At 24.6% G+C, this 21,977-nt stretch overlaps 1 protein-coding gene across 1 annotated transcript; it reads right to left on the bottom strand.

The window, feature by feature from the left end:
• Positions 1-18,382: 18,382 nt before the first annotated feature.
• LOC145829041 (serine/threonine-protein kinase pim-1-like) lies at positions 18,383-20,172 on the bottom strand. Its single transcript, XM_082936778.1, has 5 exons — positions 19,863-20,172; positions 19,538-19,678; positions 19,230-19,375; positions 18,923-19,054; positions 18,383-18,682 (listed from the first exon to the last, which is right to left on the bottom strand). Exons 1-5 carry the CDS (start codon positions 20,170-20,172, stop codon positions 18,383-18,385), a joined length of 1,029 nt encoding a protein of 342 aa, XP_082792904.1.
• Positions 20,173-21,977: the final 1,805 nt, after the last annotated feature.

Here is a 21,977-nt window from a genome sequence, read left to right as displayed (position 1 = left end):
AGTTTTACCTAAATTCTTAACAAAGCTATATGATGGATTTCTTGCTTAAGTGCTAAGAGCTTAAAACTAAATTAAAGAAAAAAAACTATTAAAAAAAAATAGTTTTGCATAAAAGTCTGTAAACCTAAAAATCAAAAATCGTGCAAAGTTGAAATTTTTTTTTTAAATTATTTAATTATTTTTTTAATTTTATAGGCTCATGGTAAAAGAAAAACGAAATTGAATAAAAAAACTCAAGTTCATACATAGTTTAATAACTATGTTTAGAAAAATGTAAAAAAAAACATTTTTGGAGAAATACTTGTAAATTAAAAAAATTGAAAAAAAACGCAAAATTTTTAATAGGGCTCCACTACAAAAGTCAAACCCCAATTCGAAGGATTTTTTTAAATTAAAGACAAAGTACCGTTCTTTAGAATAAAATGAAAAATTCCAAGTTAGCATTGAAAAATTTAAAAGTAATTGGTTTTAAAGTTATTAAAAAAAAATTACAAAAAAACCCATTCAAGCCAAGTTTACACTCGTACTGCAATAAAGGATGTAAGCTTAAGTATTTTTGTCGAAATAGATATATACTTTATTTTGTATCGAACAACATCATATAAAAATTCAGAATTTTATTTAGGAAAACTGCTATAACAAATTTTGTTTAATCACTTCATTACTCTGTACAGATAATTTAGGCTAGTTTTGATTCTTCTTAAAACTCATGATTATTTAAGCTAACTTGGTTTTCTTATTAAAAAACTCAAGACAATTTAATCATTTAATTTTATCTTAGCTAGATTTTTTTTTTACCATGATATTTAATTATTCTAGTTTCATTACTTTCATATTTTATAAAAAGTATCAAAAACTTAGTTTTGAATCATTTTGTAAAGTGTTTTAAAAAAAAAAAAAATTAAAATATCTTCTTAAAGGATTTAAAAATCACAGGATTATAAAAAAATAGTTTTTATCATTCAGGGTACTTTTTGACAAAAAGCATAACAACTATAACTTTAGAAGTAATAAAGTTAAATAAATGACCAACTTTAACTGAGTTAGTTCAGATGACAGTTTTTAAATTGTAATTGTGGAATTGTATTTAAATGTTAGAATATTGAGATGACATGATCTTTAATTGTTTAAGTATTAGATTTTAAAGATGTACAGACTAAAGATAGATAAAATTTAAAACATAATGCTTAAATTTATGTCTGTACCTGCTTTATTTTATTTGAATATGAAATCTGCTTTTATATTATACCTTTTTGAAAATTTTACAACATATTTCATTTAATTTTGATTGTATAATTAAAATATTCTTTGATATGATTATAAATAAATTGATCATAGAACTTAACTGTTTTTCAAGCCGAAGTTTTACAAAGGTTTAAACATACTTTTTTTTTTGATAATATAATTTATTAAGTAATTAAAAAAATATTTTTATTATTAACAAGGATAAAAAAGATTATAGAACTTTACTATTTCTCAAGATGGACATAATTTCGTGTAATTTTTTTTTATCACTGATAGGCCATCTCAAGCTAGTTTGAAATATTTTAAAACCCAGAAAAACTGAAGAAAGTTTTTATTGTTTCACTTCAGGATGAATTTAATAATTCTGCAAAATCTTAGTCTAGTTTTTATCAAAACTTGGAAATCTCTTGATTTAAAATGCTTATTTATTTAAAATTTACATAAAAATTTTTGAAATTAAATCTATTTTAAATGGATGTAGAAAAACTTAAGGATCACTTAAATTAATTTAAGATGACTAAAGACAGTTTTTAGTAATTAATTTTGTTTTTTGCCTTAAAAGTGGGAATCCTGACTTATGTAGTGAAAAACAACTAAAACAAAAACAACTGGTTTCAAGTTTAAGATCATATGACAGTTTTTGTTGCAAATATATATTAAGTATCAATTCAAACTATATTATTATATAGAATTAATATCTAAAAAAAAAAGAAAACTAAAAATAAATAAACTAATAAAAATGCATTCCTTTTTATTATGTGAACACCTGCTTTAATCTATCTGAATATGAAGCTGACTTTAACAAATATTTTTTTAATATTTGCTTTAATAACACAATTTTTAGATAAAAGTCATTAAAATTGTGTTCTTTATCAGGACTACAAAGTTATAAAAAAACTTTACTATTTTTCATGCAGAAAATAGTTTTGTGCAAGTTTTTTTTCTACCATTCATAGAAAACATAAGCTAAAAAAAAATTATGTCCCAGTAATTTATGTTTTTAAACACCTGGTAGTTAACAAAGTACTTGCACTTATATTCTTATTTGAATAAACTTTTTTATTTCAGTAAATTAAACAATATTAAAAGTTAAGACAACTAACCAATATATATATATATAATATAATAAATATAAAAAATTACTGCTTTTTGTTCAATACAAATATTTTTAAGTATCGATATTAGTTAGCATTTTATACGACTTTTCCACATTTTGGACAGTATATTTTTTTTATGGTATTAATATATATTTGCCATTTTAATTATAAAAATCCAGATAAACCTCTAAGCAGAGTATAAATTTTTTTTGTAATTTTTAATAAGTTTTTAAAATTTAAAGTTAAAGAAAAGAAAAACTTTAATGGTATTTCAAATGTATTTTAGAGTGAATAATACTCACAAAAATATTTAATGTTTGATGTGTATTTGATTCATTTCCTTCACAATTTCAATAATCTCTTATTAATACTAATATTATAAAAAATCCAGATTTCCTATAATTTTTGCTCAATATTATAATTTTTTTTTCATTTTTTGTATGGTTTTTCTTTACCAAATTTTCTAAATGTTTAAATTATTATTTTTAGGTATTAAGTTCAGACTACGTACATTGTACATATTAACTTTAAGTATACTTGTATTTTTCTGAACTAAAAAAACACTTTAGTATGATAAATTTTATTTGAAAACTATAAACTTTATTTAAATTTCATTATAGTGATAGAATTGCCACTGGTTTTTGAGAAATTACTTTCAGGTTTTCTGAATTTTCTTTAGGTTTTTGAAAGTACATGTTTTTAAGTCTATTTTTAGTTTAAAGTTAAGTAAAAGTTAATAAACTGTGTTAATTAGTATAAAAACATTAAAAAGATATTAGAAAGCTACATCAAATGTGTTTTTTGAAATAAATTTTTAGGTGATGACTTAATTTTTTTATCTATATGGTAAATTTTTTGTGTCAAATTAATATTTTTTACTTAACATGTAGAAATTGTTATAATTCAAGTAGAAAAATTTTAATTTGACACAAATAGTTTACCTTATATATAAAAAAAAATTGTGTCATCATCAAAAGATTTATATTAAAAAATAAATTTAAAGTAGCTTTACAATATCTTTACAATGTTTTTATACTATTTAACACAGTTTATTACCTTAAACTTAACTTTTGAATAAAAAAAGACCCAAAAACATGTACTTTTAAAAACCATGAAGTAATTTCTCAAAAACCAGTGGCAATCCTATCACTATAATGAAATCTAAATAAAGTTTAAAGTTTTCAAATAAAATTTATCATACTAAAATGTTTTTTTAGTTTAAAAAAATACCAGTTAACCTTAAGCTACTATATACAATGTACATAGCCTGAACTGTATACCTTAAAAATAATAATTTTAAACATTTAGAAAATTTGGTATAGAAAAACCATTTAAAAGTATAAGAAAGTTATAATATTGAGCAAAAAATATGGGAAAACCTGGAATTTTACCATATTAGTATTAAGAAGATAAAACTGAAATTGTGTTATCTATATAGTAAAATTATTGTGTTATATCAAATTTTTCTACTCAACACGTAAAAATTGTTTAAAATTCAAGGTTTTTCCTTTTTTTTTTTTTCAAAATTTCACAAATTCCAGGTTTTTTTACCCAAAGTATCATTTTCAGGTTTACAGGTAAAGTGGCAACCCTGTTGTAAAAATCACTCTTTAAACCAAAACAAAATCACTAAAAAAAAGATTAAAAATATATATTCAAATTTTTCTGAGTAATAAAAAAAATTATAGTATAAATTAAGTTTTTGAATGCCTAATCTTTAAAATATTTTAATAATTTTGACAGGACTTTATTTAAAAAAAGGAGGGCATAAAATAAAGTAAAACCCATCTAATATGATTTCTTAGGTAAAATTTCAAATAAAAAAAGTATAATTTAAATAAAATTTAACAAAGAGCATATTTATATTAATTTACAAGGTGAAAAAGTCTTCATAAATTTATGTTTTGTTATGCATTAATCAAGCAGCATAAATAAGTAACTTACATTATTTACAAAATTGACACAAAATCAATGCAAATTATTATTGTAAATTATAAAAGTTTTGCCTTGTCAATGGAGTAGGAACTAAGAAAACTTAATTTTCAGCGATATGGGACATTTGCACAAGTATTTTAAAATTAAAGCAAACATTGTACTAGAATGCTTCTTACTACAATTATAAAATGCTTAAGTTTTAATAGTAAATTATAAACTAATTTGTTATAGATTTTTATGAAACTTATGTGTTATTTCCTTTAAATTTAATTTAAACTTTAGCACGGGGTGAAACTTTAGCACAGAGTGACACTTTAGCACGGAGTGATATTTTAGCACGTACTGACACTTTAGCATAGAGCAGGGTTTCCCAAACTCATTTACTAAATCGCCCCCTTTTCAGTAATTTGAAAAAAAAATCGCCCCCCCCCTGATTTCACAAAGTAGTTTTTCTTTTGAGTACAAACTTTTGAGCTAAAAAAAGTTGTGTTCGAAATGTAATTTAGTCTGGTACTTCTTATGCACGCACTTTTGTGTTCAAAGTAGTTTACATGGCTTGAGAAAATAATTTACAGTTATTTTCTTAGAAGCCCAGTAAAGTATATAAAAATACTTAATTATTAAAAAGCCTTGTGTTATTTGTTATCAATCCTGTTTAAATATGAACTGTTTTGAAATTAATGAAACTTTTAGGTCAGTGGTGGACAATTTTTTTAGTCAGCAATTCATATTTACTAAAAAAAAATTTCTAGTTTCAACTTGTTAAAAAAATGTAATTGCGGGCTGCATGATTTTAAAAAAATAACAAATAAGAAAATTAAAAAACTCGAGCAAAACTGTAATTAACTTATGTACTATTATTGTGATCTAGGAAATAATATTGTGAACTGAAAACGAAATGAAAGCGTGTTTCAAAATATTAAGTATCAGAAAACTAAATTTTATTTATTATGCACAAGTAGTTTTCAATTTACTTAGCGGGTCGAAATTCGACCGGATCTGCGACTGGATCTGAGCCTTACGTTACCCATCTGAAATCTTAACTTAAACGTGACAATATAATAATATATCATATAACAAATTTTGGACATTTAGAAGTTAATACTAAGTAACTTATTTAAGCCGCACAAAATACTTAAATCATTTTATAAATAGGCATATTCTAAAATAACTATACCAGAGATTAAAAAACTAAAAAATGAACAGTTTATTGTACACATATTAAAATAAAAATTAAAAACTAATTTCTGATCTAGTTTGAGGAAGTTTGACCGAATTAATGATTATCTCACATGAAAAGTGGTTTCATCAACAGCTTCAGTTAATGCAGTTAATTTATTAAATTCAATACTAAGATATATTGTAAGCAAGTTAGTTGTAAAATTAAAAATTTAATTTTAAACTTTTTAAACTATTTGTTTCGTAGTAGAATACCATGAAATAGTACTTGACTTGGAATAATCTTTAGGGAACTAAACCTTAATTCTATAACCTTTTTTTTTTCTTTATTTAAGCTAAAAAAAAATCCAATGTTTTACACTTAACTCTGTGAACAGAAAGTAATCAATTAAAAAAAACTTTTAACTAGGTTAAAATTTTGTTTTGTTACTGTAGCAGTCTTTTTGATGGCTTATTTAATTCTGTTTAAAAAGATTTTTTTCTAGCTATTAGCCCATAATAATTTAACAAAGGAAAATAGTGAAAAACTAAAAGCTAGTGTTGAAGTATTAATATAAACTAAGTATATTCTAATTGCTAATATAATTAAATTAAGAAAAAACAAAAAACAGTTGTACTAATAGTCTAAAACTCCTTATATAATAATGATTTTTTTAACAATAATAAATCAAGTTAGAAAATAAAATTGAGTTTAAGAAACTTTTAAATGAAAGAGTAGAAGTCATTTAAAATAGAGACTTCAAATTTATACTCTTTTAAAACCAAAAAATTCATTTTAGAATTTAAAACTTTAATGGTTATCAAAATTTTACAATCAGATAATAGTTATACAGTTATATAAGTTATATACGGATTAAACAAGTAATAACAAAAACCTGTCAAATAAAGGTCTTTCAAACAAATATTTTAATTTTATCACTATGCTATAAAAACTTTAATGTAAAACGACGAATATGAACTACAAATTAACCAGGTCAAATTAAAACTATTAATAACTTTAAAACATAAACCATTTAATAAACATAGTAGACTTCCGCTTAAGTTTGCACTTTGAGAAAAATTAAAAAGAACAATTTGAATTAAAAATCTATTACCATAATTTTTTTTACAAAATGACAAATTTCAATATGTTATATGCAATAATGTTATGAATTAACATGAAATCCACTAAAACATAAAACAAATTTTCATTAAAATAAAACAGATCTATACAAGCTAACAAATACTATATACATTTTGTTTTATTAATATTTGGTTAGTAATAGACTTTACTTTAGTTATATAAAAGAAAATATAAATTTTCCCTTTTTATTTGGGTAAAAAGTGCGAACTTAAGAGGAAGTCCACCGTAATTAATATTCATTAGGCATTATGCAAACCTGTTGTAGAATAAATAGCTTAATAAAGTTGTTATTATAAAAAGACTACTTAAATACAATACAAACCAGGTTAAATAAGAAGTTTTCAAAAGATTAAATCAAATAAAAAAACTTTCATAAAATAATGTCTGCTACTGAAGTCTAATACAATGTGAAGGATGAGGTTCATGACTGCTTGCAAGTTTTTCTAATCTGATTCTTAATCAGTAAAATAGAGCCTTAAGTCACCTCCTTTATAAATATCTAGATTAAATCTTTTGCTCAAGATGTTGATAACTGAACTGAAAGCTTTCTCAACAACATAGCTAGAAGGAAAAGCTATAAACAACAATCTAAATTCCTCTTAAATGATTGGATACTTTTGCCTTAGTTTTTGTTGAGTCCAAAAGCTTTCATATCGTTCTTTGGAAGAATTTACTTTAAGTTTAAGGTCAGTTTGTAAGTCTGAGAAGGTCTCCTGTATGTCGTTTATTTCAAAAGTATCTGCCTCGAAGGGATCCATATTTTTATCTATATGATAGCTTTTTTGTGTCAAATCTAAATGTTACTACTTAATATATTAAAATCGTTAAAAATTCCAGGTTTTTTTTGCCAAACTTGTCAAGTTCCAGGTTTTTCAAGGTTTCTGGGTAAATTGGCAACCCTGTATAGTTTTATTTCTTAGTCTAACTTGGTGAATTTTCAAAAAACAATTGGAAATATCATGAGGTGATAGTTAATGAAAAATAACATAGATTTTTACAAACCAATTATGATCCCAAATAACATATATATCAGGTTATAAAATAGTGAGAGGGATTTCAATCATCTATGATATATGTAATTGTTAAACAAGGAAATATATGAATGAAAATATAGTATTTACTTGAAAGTAGGAGTCATAACCACTTCATTTTTTTCTATTTTTTACATAAATAAAATAAACTTTTATGTTTAAGTTTTACCTCAGGGTCAAATAATCAATATCAAGCTAAAATTATTAAAATAGCAAGAAAAAAAGTAAAAATCTCATGACAGCCCAAAATTTTAAAATCGCCCCCTTTTCGCCCCCTTACTAGTTATCGCCCACCCTTTCGCCCCCTTACTAATTATCGCCCCCCAAATTACTAAAATCGCCCCCAGGGGGGCGATATCGCCCACTTTGGGAAACCCTGGCATAGAGTGACACTTTAGCACAGAGTGACACTTTAGCACAGAGTAACACTTTAGCACGGGGTGACACTTTAGCAAGGGGTGATATTTTAGCACGTAGTGACACTTTAGCACGGAGTGACACTTTAGCACGGAGTGACACTTTAGCACGGAGTGACACTTTAGCAAGAAGTGACACTTTAGCATGGGGTGAAATTTTAGCACGAAGTGACACTTTAGCACGAAGTGACACTTAAGCACAAAGTAACACTTTAGCACGGGGTGAAACTTTAGCATGGGGTGAAATTTTAGCACGTAGTGACACTTTAGCACGGAGTGACACTTTAGCACGGGGTGACACTTTAGCACGAGGTGACACTTTAGCACGGTGTGACATATTAGCACGTAGTGACACTTTAGCACGGAGTGACACTTTAGCACGTGGTGACATTTTAGCACGTAGTGACACTTTAGCAGGCAGTGACACTTTAGCACGGGGTGAAACTTAAGCACGGGCTGACATTTTAGCACGTAGTGACATTTAAGCACGAAGTGAAACTTTAGCGCGGAGTGACATTAAAGCACGTAGTGACTCTTAAGCACGAAGTGACACATTAGCACGGAGTGACACTTTAGCACGGCGTCATTTTAGCACGTAGTGACACTTTATCACGGAGTGACATATTAGCACGGCGTCAATTTAGCACATGGTGACACTTTAGCACGGAGTGACACTTTAGCACGGGGTGACATTTTAGCACGTAGTGACACTTTAGCACGGAGTGACATTTTAGCACGGAGTGATATTTTAGCAAGGCGTCACTTTAGCATGTAGTGTCATAGCACGGCGTCAATTTAGCACAGTGTGACACTTCAGCACGGAGTGACACTTTAGCACGGGGTGACATTTTAGCACGTAGTGACACTTTAGCACGGAGTGACATTTTAGCCCGGCGTCACTTTAGCATGTAGTGTCATAGCACGGCGTCAATTTAGCACAGTGTGACACTTTAGCACGGAGTGACACTTTAGCACGGAGTGACACTTTAGCACGTGGTGACATTTTAGCACGTGGTGACACTTTAGCACGGAGTGACATTTTAGCACGGCGTCACTTTAGCACGTAGTGTCTTATTATCACGGAGTGACATATTAGCACGGTCTATCTTTAGCACATGGTGACACTTTAGCACGGAGTGACACTTCAGCACGGCGTTCTTTTAGCATGGACTAACACTCTTTTTTATGCCTACATGACATTTTTGGTGTTGTGTTTAAAATTATAAAAACAAACTATGCACCATGTAAAATGAAAGTTAAAAAGTTTTAAATATGTTTAAAGTTAAAGCTTTAATTAAAAACCTATCTTATCTTTTTTGTAATAATATCAAAGCAGATTAAAAAATTTTATTAACTTAATTACCAAAACATTTTAAAGAAGGCATTTTTAAAACTTTTAGTTTTATGTTTTCAACATACAACTATTTGTATAAACCTGGCCACATAAATAAGCTCAAGTTTTTTTATACCATTTTAGTTAGAAGATATAAATATTAATAAATGCTGATAAATAAACTGCCTTCGTTTTTTTTTAAACACCGATAACTAAAAACTTCAAATGCATATAATAACATATTTTAATTTTGTTTTCAACTTAAAAAACCATAGTTTTTCAATATTTAATTATCAAACTTCAATAAACAAAATAGATAATGTATTTTTTTTAAATATTTTACAAAACAATCAGTAGTATTTTTATGCAAAAACTTTTAAGAGATTCAAAAATTAAGTATTTTTTATTAATTTTTATTACTAAAGTCCTCATAAAATACTAAAACGCTAAAATAATTAAAAAAAATTCAAATGAGTGGCAACTCTAAGCAAAGTTAGTGAAGTATTTGTTAAAGCATATTTTTTTTTTGATTATATTCAGTTTTGGATAGTAATATAATGTAACATAAAAAAATATTATAGCTTAATTAAATCAAAATCGTTAAAATTTTAACAAATCATCTAACTTAACTTTTAAAATTTCTAAAGCTTACCTGAGATATTCAGAAAGTGTGAAATTAAACTAACTTTAGTTGAGCTACAAATTTTTCAAATATTAAATTATATGAACTTTGACTGGGCTAACTAAAGGTTTATGATTTCAAACTAACCTGAGTAAGTATTGTGACAACCCTGAAAACCTTTAATTCAATTTTGAATAAATAAATAGTAATACTTTGTCTAATTATATTTAAATTGTTTAATAATTCTATTAAGTTAATAATTTTAGTGCTAAAAACCTAATAAATGTACTAAATTTTGTTTATAGTTAAAGTGTTTAGTTAATTTCCCTTAATGTAAAAAATTATTTATCCTGTTTATTTACTTTTAAGACTTTTCAAACTAAAAGTTCACACATATCTACAATTTCAATTTTGTTACTATTTAGATATACAAATATAGAATGTACAATTAATTTTGCTACAATCTAAGGTAGCTATTTTAACAGGTAAAAATTTAAGCATGTAAATGAACACAAAAAAAGAAAAGAATATTATAATTTAGGAAAAACAAGTAAATTTTAATCATTAACAATAGTGATAAACCTAGTATTTAAACTAGTTTGTTCAAAAAATTGCGAAATTTAGATTAGACATCAAACAACTATTAATTAAATAATTTAAATTTTAATTTTCGAATAAAATACTTTATAATGCACATTACAGTATTTTTAAATAATTTTATACTATTTGTTTTTTTTTATTATAATTTTATTACAAAAAAAAAAATTACAATAAACTATACTTAAAATAGTCAGAAAACCTAGACTTTATTTCTTAAATTACATTCAACCTTTTTTTTTAAAAATAAACATGAAAAATTCTTCTAAATTTTAAGTAAAATTTCAAATATAAGTTTTAAGTTATATTTTTTTATAAATAATTATAGTTTTAATATTATAATGTTAAAAAAAAATCTTTTATTCAACTTCAAATGTGATGTACAATGAATAAAATAAAGGAAAACATGATTCTCAACTTTTTTTTTTTATAAATTTAAGTTTTACTATTAATATTTATTTAATGTTAACAACTCCAGTAATCTAAAGTTGTTGATGATTTTTGATCACAATTATATATTTTTTTCCAGACTGAAGATTTAATAGCTATTTTCGCCTAATTTTCTAAATTTAAGCTGAAAGCTTCATTCAAAATATATTTTCATATGTTATATTTAAAATCACGTAAGGAAAAAAGGTTTTGTTTTAAATTCAAACATTATTTTAGTAGTCAAACTTAAATTTTTTGTCAATTATTTTTCTGTTATACTTTTTTCCAATTCTCTTGTAAACAAAGTATTTAATTCATCTGAACTACTACAAAATATTTTAATGCTTGAAATGTTGTCTAAAGCAATTAAAACTTATTTTTAACTTTACGTAGGTAAAAATAAAATAAAACTTTTTTTAGAATATAACTTTAATTTATAAACAATTTAACAATTCCAGAATAAAAATAGTATATTTTAGAACACTAATTGTCCCTTTTAAATTAAAAACAATTAAAATTAAAGATAAAAAAAAATTAATGATAATAAACTGTTAAAATAATGATGTAGTGTTACTTAAAATGTGATTTGTATTTAATAAAACTGTAAATATTTTATAAATCCTTGTTAAATCTAATTTAAATCTCTTATATACTATAACTTTAGTTTCTATAATATACTAAAATTATTTTTAATTCCAGGGTTTTCCATGATCTTTATAAAAAAATTCCACTTTTTAAAAATAAAAGTATGGTTTTACTCAAGTAAAATTTAACTTACCTTTTTAATTCTTTTTTTTAGGTAAAATTGTCACCATAGCTGTTCACTTAGGCTTACCGTGAATTACTATCATTTTAAACTATAGATTAAAAAAAAAGTCTAGTACTGTAATTATTAATATAAATTTAAAATTCTTTCAAACTTAATCAGAATAAAACAAAAATCACATAACTTTACAAACAAAAATAAAAATTTAAGTTTTATTTGGTACCTCATTTTTAATAAGAAGAAAAAAAATATGAATTAAAAAAAACAAAACTAACCAAAGAAATATTTGAAAAGTCCATAAAAGTATTTTGTCATGGCATGAATTTTGAACAAAAAGGAGCAAACTTAAAACAAATATACAAAGTATCTTGTGTGCCTGTTGAATATTTTTCTTTTTTGTTTAGTTTTAAACAAAGAGAGTGTTAAAATTTTCTTCTTTTATTTTTGGTTTTGAGCCTAATGAGAATTTTAAAAAATTAATTAGATGAAAAAGTCATGACCTATCACATTTCTTAATAGTCGCAAATTTAGGATAGATTCATTTAACCACAATACTACTCAAACTAGATTATTAAATTAAGCTAGGATGAAAACATCAACTATATTTTCAAACAAAAGACTTTAAAGATAAATGTTCTATAAACTATGTTTAGTTTCCATAATTTTCTAGTGAAGTGGGAGTACTAACTGAAGAACTTATCAACTTATACACATTTTGTTAAAATTAATAACTATGCGAGGTTTCAGAACAACTGTATTTCTTAAGTTTGTATTCAATTAAGCCTGATGTTGTGAAGTTATAAGTTTGGAGCAAGTTTGGTATAAAGCAGTGTTATATTTACTCAAGCGTGAAATTATTTTTATAAAACAAGTAAAAGTTTGCACGATTCAGTGCTTAACTGGCATGATAACTATAAGCAGTATCAACAATTTTTGGGAGTTTTCAAGTTAAAGCAACAAAACTATTAGAAAATATCTTTTATGTGCTAAAATTGTAAAATAAAAAGTATTTACGTACTTTAAAACCACTCTATATAAAATAAAAAAAACTTTTAAAAAGCAAGCTTTTATTAAATTATGTTTTAATAAAGAACAACACACAGTGTTGATAAAATTAAGAATATTTCAAAGTTTCTGATTGCTGAATTATCCTTTATATATTTTTAAAAGATAATTAGAGTCAAACAACTAAAAAATTTTTGTCTTTTGTTAATTTTCTAAAGTACTGAAAAAAGCCATATTGTACCACTTTTCTATGGGATCAAGCACCATTCATACTTACCAAACATAAAAAAATAACTATTTGAAAACTATATACTCTGAGCTAAATTAAGAAGTATAAAACTTTATTGTAGGAGTACAGTAAAGTTACAATTAGGCGTGAAAACTAATGAAATTAGTAAAAACGGTACAAATTAGACTGTAATTAGAATGACGCTTGTATTTATAATATCTATTTTTAAAACTTTTGTTTATCATAAAAAAGTTTAAGTTTAATAAATATAAGGAGAATTCACATAAATGTTGTAAAAAGTCTTATGACATAAATTTTTCGTTTTCTCAGTTTCTGTTTTTAATTAAGGTATTATTGCCAAGTCAAAAATAAAAATTTAAGATTTACTGACTAAAAAAGTTTTTTTGTTAAACATAATGAGTTTATTGTTAATGAAAATACTAGCATAAGAGAATTCACTCCAGCAAGTAACATTTATAAATCAATTTTAAGTTAGTTAGTTTATGTAACACCACAATACAGGGTTTCCACTCTCTTAGTATTCTCAGGATAACTCAGGAAAGTTATTGATTTATTAAATATTTTTTTAAATCATTTCAATTTTCTTACTTAATTCTAACTCTGAAAAGTTTGCTCTTCTTAATTTCTATTATTATTTAATTAAATAAAAATAACAAATAAAAATGTGACACTAGATTACTTCAAAATTGTTGTTTAGAGAGAATCAAAACTTTTCTAATGAGTATTTAATTTCTTATTTAGTTTATCTATAAACTTAATTTAAATTAAGTGACAAAGAGAAATAAAATAGAACCACTAAAAGAGTAAATAATAAATACTTGTTTAGTGTTGAACTTTTCTTGAAGAAACTTGAAGTATTTTATTTTAGATACTATTTCTATATAAATAACTATAAAATAACAGGTTAACCAGTTTTATAGGAAAAATTACTTTCTAGGTGATTAGGTGTTTTTATAGTAGGTATATATATTTTCTAAAATACTTAATAGTCTGCAAGTTTTAACACACGACTTTGAAGTCTGTAATGAAATGGTTTTGACAATAGTTGAAGTTTATTGATTGAATATAAGACTTAATTTAGTGATAACTATTTAATAAATATTAAAAGTTAATTCCCTTTAGCTTAAAGTTTTTAGTGTATTCATAGTTTTTTGTGTATTTTAGCATTGAATTTTTATGATATTTATTAAAATATTTGATACAAAGTAAACCTTAATTTGATAGAGTATTATTGAGGATACTTGTTGACATTATTTACTTCTATATTATATTAGAAGTACTGAGCAGTTTATCATAAACAAACTAGCTAAAAATAATAATAATATAACTTTATTTATCTTTACTAATTAAGAATTTTATTTTTTATATGAAAGAATGAGTAAATTAGTAGAAATTTTTATTTTTAGTTCATATTGGCTTAGCTTAATTTTAATAAAACTTAAAAAATTACTGTACAAAATCAATGTGTACAAAGATTTCAGATCTTTCTTACTAATCACTACTAATCCTATAACTAATTTAAAAGACCTGTTTGTATTTATTTTTATGAATTCAATTTAATTAATTATTAAAACTCATATTTTTTTTGTTTATCCTGGTGATAAGAATAACTCTGCGGTAAAACTTAGTAATTGTTTTTCCTAAAAATAATAAATTATTAATAAAAGTTTTTAGGAAACATTTCATAACAGATTCATAAAGTAAAGTGCAGAGTAGCTATTGTTTTAGATCAAATATTCAACCTATTATTTAAAAATTTCTTAATAATTTTATGTCTACACTTAGGGATGACAATTTAATATATACTGTTGATGATTTCTTCTTTATAAGAAGTTTTTTTTTTTTGTTTCAATCGTTCTATTAATGCATGTTGATAAGATTTATGATTTCCACTACAAATAGTTGTTATTTGAATATCCTTGATACAAACTATTTATCTTGTTGCTATCAAACTATTTTAAATGCCAATTCTTGATTTCTGTTTGTTGATTTTACAATTTAACGATATACCAAATTCATTCTTTATTAAGGGATAGATTATTTTAACTTAGTCCGTAATACTTTCATTAAATAAGAAAGTTTTAATTTGATATCTTATTAAATTAACAAGAATACTCCTTTAGAAAATGTTTGCTAATTTTTCACAACTTATGTTTATATGCATAGTATGTTAGCATTATTTCAAAATACCGTAAACATTTACAATTCTCTTAACGTATTTAAATTTTGGAAATAATCCTAACTATTGAAACTTTGAAAGTAGTCCAAAAAATAACTCAGAGTTAGACAATGTTAAAAGCGATTTGTTTTTTTTTTTTCTTGTTACAGAACTAATAAAAGATAACAACTTTTGTTTTAGTTTTTAAGATATTAATAAGTATATACTTAAACTTCTAAGCTTTAAGTTAAAATATTATATAAAAAATAGTTGCTAGATCTAAAAAATATATACAAAAATAATGGAAGAATTAGAACCAACACCCGGTTTTTATGCTCAAAACGGATATGGAGACTATGAAAAGCTATTTCTCTATCATGCAACAGTTAGTATGCTTAATATTTATGTTTATATTAATAATGTAATCTAATTAAATAAATTTTATTTTATACTTTTCATAAAAGAAAAATAAACAACATTTTGGTATAAACAAATCTTTTGCATTTTAATAATAGTTTAAATTATACAGTTTATATGCAGAAGTGTCTGCAAAAACTAATTGATTGTTTTTTAATATAAACTTACAACATTACATCAAAATTTATTAGGCCCTTAACAACTATGAGTGGCCTAAAGTTAATGTCTACTTTTGTTAATCTGTCAACAGTTCAACACAATACGAATGAAGACCTAAGTTTAGAATAACAATAACATTTCCAAATGAGTTATAAACGGTGTTAATTCATAATAACTAGCTATAAGTAAATTTTATGACCCACTAAGTTTTGCAATCTTTACTTTTTTCTTTTTAATTAAAAGTTTTATTCTGAAAGCGCCATTTTAATTTAAGCCACGTTTAAATGATAATTTGTAGTTTGCTACCTTAGCTGAACGCAGGCCAGTAAAATCTTATTGCAAAGTAGATTTTTGTATGTTATATTTAAAAAAAACATTTAAATAGACTAAAGACCTTGATATACTGCGAAAAGACATTTCAAAAACTCACGAAGAAAGAAAGTTAGTGCTTCGTCGGTTAGAAGAAGAAGACCAGGTTAACGTTTTAAAAAACTTTGCAAGAAGTAAATCATTTAAGTTCTTTATTTTGCTGCATCACATAAAGTGTTACAATCCGCAAAAAGAAGATGAATCGTTCAAGAACAAAATTGAAGAGATCAGGCTAGATGTTGACCGACAAGTTGAAGAAATGAGTGATTTAATTGCAGCGAAAAAGAAAGAACTCAACAAAGCACTTTCGTCTGAGAGGATTCAACAGTTTCATCAGTTCGAAGCTGATGAGTCTCACGTAGGAAATCAGTGTCAAGTGTGTCTTGAAGAAGTTAAAGTCGGAAAACTGATGAAGCAACTGGACTGCGGAGGCCAGCATTTATTTTGCTGTGATTGCATCGATACATGGTTCGCTGAACACAACACTTGTCCTATCTGCAGACATGTTTTTATATGATTCTAAGGCAAATAAATGTTTTAATAATAAATTAGTATATCAAATACTTTTAGTCTTTTGTTATAAGTATTTTTGGTTTTGTTAAAAGCTTATTAAAAAGTGTTAATTATAGCCTTCGCAAATGTTGTAGTATATTAAACTTTTGGTGCTAGTTTAACTCCTTCTTGTTTAACTATACATTAAAATTAATTCAATCAGTTCTAACTGACTTATTAAATCCATGGACAAACTTTTATTTCCCATCCGATCAATAATAATAAATATAAATTATAGTGCAAATCGATTACTACTAGTATTATTTCCAGTTACAAAACCAAATTAACCAGCTTATATCAGATCCGAAATAGTACAACTGTGTTCTATTACAGTATATTATACATTTATATGATGAGTATAATCTAATCAGGTCAATTGCAATATATCGTAAATTTAAAAGTTATATACTAAGTCTAACAACAAAACATAAATATATATATCTATTATTTTAAATCTATACGATGATTGAAATAGGTAAAATTTACATTTTTGCTTTTCAATCCTTGCTCGAAGTTATTAACTTTTTTTTTAGTTGTATATTATCTAGAGTTAGTTTAGTTTGTTTTGATTAAAAAATGTAGAGCTGTTATCAAAAACGTGTTTTGTCAACTATATAACTGTTCAAAACTACTAAAGCTTATTTTTAGAAGAGTACTTTCAGTTTTTCTTGTTTAAAATTTTCTAAAAAAAGTTTAAACTTAGTTTCAAAGTGTGTGATTTCTTATACAATCAAAAAAAAAATTAGAAATAAAAATTTAAAGTCTCAACGTACTAAAGGTGCTATCCCTAGATTTTATGTTGCATTAAATCAAAAACAATTAAATCTTTACTTATAATGAATAACTAATATACGCTTTCCAAACATAAATTATATTTGATGTTTAAAAAATTTTAACTATTTTTAAAAGTTTTACTTAACGTTAAAGCCCTATTATAAAAAAAAAGAGCTTATTCCAACAACTTTTAGTCATTTATTTAAAATAAAAGATTTAAATTCGAAATGAAATTAATACAAGTTAAACTTTAAATGCCTAAAATTCCGTAAAATATATTATATAGTATTTTTAATTCAGAACTTTTTTTTTTTATTTTAACAAATGTACTTATTTCTTTAGAAAATAAGTTAGAAATGTTAATTTTACAATTAACGTGTATTTTCTACAGTGTAAGTTAGCTTTGTTTTAAACCATACTCAAACTTTCATTTCCGTTCAGTAGTTTTCTAGAAATTGGTCTAATTTAAAAGCCTTGATGTTTTCTTAGTCCGGTAGAACTACAAAAACCATTTCTTCTTAACAAACTTTAAATGTGTAAAAAATAATCACACTACCAGGTAGTAGAAAAAAAAATCAAAAAAAAAATTAAAAAATCTACATTAACGTTAATAAAAACATAAAATAGTACTAAACAAAATTTAAAACCGCTTAAGTAATAATAATTTTTTTTGATAGAATAGAATAAACAAAAAGTTAAATGAATTTTGTAAAATTTAAAACTTTAATTTGTTTATAAATCAGAATCACGATTTTTTTTTGCTAGAAAATTGCTATGCTTTTAAACAGAATAAAACAATAAACATTTTAGGTATATTATTTTATTTGGGTCATCTTCACTGCATAAATTTTATCAATATTTATTTAATTACACAACACTTTTATTACTCATGTTAATCTTCCTAAATGATTTCTTCATTTCTTAACTAAGGATTTTGTAACCAAAAGTGGTTCCATACACTTATTTTATTGAGCCTTTCAAAGCGGTCTTTATGCAGCGCTTCATCCAAAAAGGACCTCAATTGCAACGACAAGTCGCCACAATAAACTTGTTTCTTTATCATAATCTCCATGGGATTTCTAAAAGCCTTGTTGCCTTGCACCATATAGTAAAGAACCAGGTTTGCGCCCCAAAAGTCCAACTGTTCACCATTGTAGCGCATAGTGTTGAAATACTCCGGTGGATAGTACAACATTGTACCCTTAAAATCTTCAAAGTCAGCATTCTAGAAAGCATCAAGTTTTTTTAGTTTTTTAGAAGAAATTCACAAGGTGTAATTTTTTATATGATATAAAAAAAAGTTTTATTTGTACTTTAAAGCTTAAAACAAGAATGTTTTTTTCTTCGTTTAGATTTTTTTTAATTATTACAATACAATACTAAAATATAAGTAATGTAACTAACACAATACTTAGCTTTACGTTATAGTTATTTAATAATATACTGCAATTTGTATATAACCTACCTGTTTATAAACTGCGCAGCCGAAATCAATGAGTTTTATAATTAAGTTTCGTGGATTAATCAGGATATTTTCCGGCTTGACATCGCGATGAACAACTCCGTTTGAGTGAATCACTTCCAAAGTGTTCAGTAACTGTTGTATATTCGAATGTAACATCTTTATTTAAAATAAAGACTTAATTAATTAAAATTTATAAAGAAACAAACAGTTAATTTAAATCTTTATAGTAAACCTATATCTATACATCTATTAATGAAAAAACATTTAAATAGTTTTAGTAACACATGTTAACAAAGAAAATATGTACATCAATGTAAATCTTTTTAGCGATTTTTTCTGACAAAGCCCCTTTTTCGTGGATGTATTGCTTCATAGTAATAAAGCCCTTCGGTTTTTCCATCACGATCAAAAAACACTTTTCATATTGAAACCACTCGAATACCTTAACAAAACCTTTAAAAATAATAAATGATAAATAGTTTTGATTGCATAAAATCGTTTGAAAAATTGAAACTTGAATAACAAAAACCGGTGTATTACAACTATTAACTAACGAATGTTATTATCTTTTTAAAGTAGTCTAACTATTAAAAGACTCAAAATAACAAAACAAACCTGGATAATCTTTATTTCTCATTGCCTTGTAATAATATACCAACTCCTCTGGTAGATTTTGTCCGCCACAAACACTTTCTTTGTAAGATCCCGCGGTTAAATATTTCACTGCTACTTCAAATCCAGTCTTACTATTTTTAGCTAAAATAATTGTTATTTTAGAATTTGTTTTTATTAAATTAACTATTTTGGTTTTGCTTGCTAAATATATGTAGTTGTGAAGTCATTATTTCGGACCAAAGCCTAAATTAATCTTTTATAAAGTTATTTGTTTCAAGATGTTGAATCTTTTACATTAAATAGAAAAACTCAATTTATGACTAACCTGTGTATACACTACCCTGGCCACCTTGACCTAACTTGGGGCCCATTTGATATTTATCTTCAAACTTGTAACCATAACTAGAAGAAATGAACTTATTGCTTTCATTCAAAAGTTCATTAATTGTATTTGCTTGCCCGACTAGGTTTAATTTCCTCTCGTTAGTTTGATTGGTTTTGTTGTATTTCGGACCTCTTTTCAACATTTCAGCGAAAGTAGGTTTGTAAGGTTTCTTTTGTTGGTTAGGACTCTCAAACAGACATGACGTTTTATCTTGCTTGTTGTAGTTGATGGAAAAATTTTGTGCGCACATTTTTTCATTTGTAATTGTTTTATTTAAAGTAAATGCTGATAAATGGTTAATTTTACATAATAAACTTGATATTTTTATTACTTATGATTAATTTATAATTTAAATTTATGTATAATTTAATGTAGATATAAAAAAAAATATATATAGCAATCTTTTGTTAAATTTTAAAGTAACTGTTATATAAACTAATCAAAACTTTTCTATAGTTCTATAGCGTATTACTTTAAATCTAACAAAAACCTACACTTAGTTTGTTTAAAGACATATTTATCTTTAACATTTAGGCTTAAATCATGGTTTTTTAGCTATAACTGATTCAATAATTTTAAATTAGTTCTGATTAAGTTTAGTAAGTACTTGTTATTAGTGGATTAACAAAAAGTACCTACTAAAACTAACTTTACATTAACTGATTTTATTAATTAATAATACAACATGCCAAGCCTGAGATCATCTCATAGTTATGTTCTAAAAGTCTAAAATAGTTTAAACACTGAAAACTAAGATTAAAAAGTGAAAGTATTATAAGTAAAGAACTATAAGTAAATAGTTTATTAAACTTACTAATAAATGAACATGCTATAAAAGTTAGCATGAAATTTATAATATATCAAATTTAACTAGGATTTGCAAAGCTTGAATTTTTGAAGTCAAGTGAACCAAAAGTAACTACTTTATGTATAATTTTTTCGTTTGATTTAGAAGTAAACATATACCAGGAATTTTAGTTTAGTAGAAAAGTAGCACAATAAACAATTTGTCTAACTTGTGAAAATAATTTAATTTAAAAATAGATAAGTTCTCAAGAAATTGAATTCAACCAAGGACCACTTTTAAGTTCCTAAAATTTCTACAACAAGTAAGATCACGATAATTGCGTGTTTATGCAGAAATGGTAGATCTTTTAAGCAAAATACTCATACAAAAAAGATTTCTTTTTATAAGTTCTAGTAAATTAAGATAAAAAACAAAAAAATTATTTTAGAGCAATCATACTTTTTATAAATATGTATAAGCAGAGTTTATAATAGTTATACAAACTAAGTAAATAAAAATGTTCTTACAAGTTTAGTTAAGTTTCTTTAGAACCAAAATTAAAAATCTTTATATAAACATTTTACAGGGAATTGTTATTAAATTAGAGAGAGAGTATTTGAAAAAAAAATAAGAAATATCTAGTGTGTTTTTAAAAAATATATTTTAAATGTTATTTATTCAAATGTTTATTTAAATATTATGTTTGTTTTGAGGTTAGAATGAATACCATTATTAATTATCAAGTCAAAAAAATTCTTTATAATTTTAAGTTTTATTATAATCAATTAAACAGGAATGAACAAGTTTCAAATAAAAAATTAAAGTTACTTGTCAAAATTAAAACATTTAATTAGAATAAAGGCTTCACTTTTTATGTCAAAATATCAATTGGAAAACAGTTCTTTTACTACTTCTCACGATTAGAATAGAGTTTGTTAAATTTATTTTTTGCTGGAAGAAAACTAGAAATTATTTAATTGGCATTATCAAACTTCTTTAGAAATAAATAATTGTTATTTTATCATTATTCTATAAAAGTTTAACTAAAATTTCTTTTAAAACTAAATACAAAAATTAGACAAAAAAAGTTGTATCAAGTATATGAGTAAATAAATACAATTTTGCATAATTCATTTTTCCAGATATAAAGAACAAATGTAATCCGAGAAATGAACAAAACACTTTTTGTTCTAAATTTATATGACATGCTTGAGTAACTATAAAGTAATTTTCAAGTATAAAATGGTGTCTAAGCTATGTATTAGAAT

Source organism: Thalia democratica, chromosome 2, assembly GCF_965202585.1.
Source record: "Thalia democratica chromosome 2, ktThaDemo2.hap1.1, whole genome shotgun sequence".
Lineage (NCBI taxonomy): Eukaryota > Metazoa > Chordata > Thaliacea > Salpida > Salpidae > Thalia > Thalia democratica.
Note: the sequence above shows the minus strand (reverse complement) of the source record. Positions and strands in the feature narration are given on the sequence as shown.

Bases quoted from the DNA above. Each gene is read 5' to 3' on its own strand.
- LOC145829041 (XM_082936778.1), bottom strand. From the start codon at position 20,172: ATGTGCGCACAAAATTTTTCCATCAACTACAACAAGCAAGATAAAACG. The intron at 19,376-19,537 runs GTTTGTTTTGTT...TTATTTTTAAAG, and splicing joins GAGAAATAAAGATTATCCAG to GTTTTGTTAAGGTATTCGAG. The intron at 19,055-19,229 runs GTACATATTTTC...AATATACAACAG, and splicing joins CTAAAAAGATTTACATTGAT to TTACTGAACACTTTGGAAGT.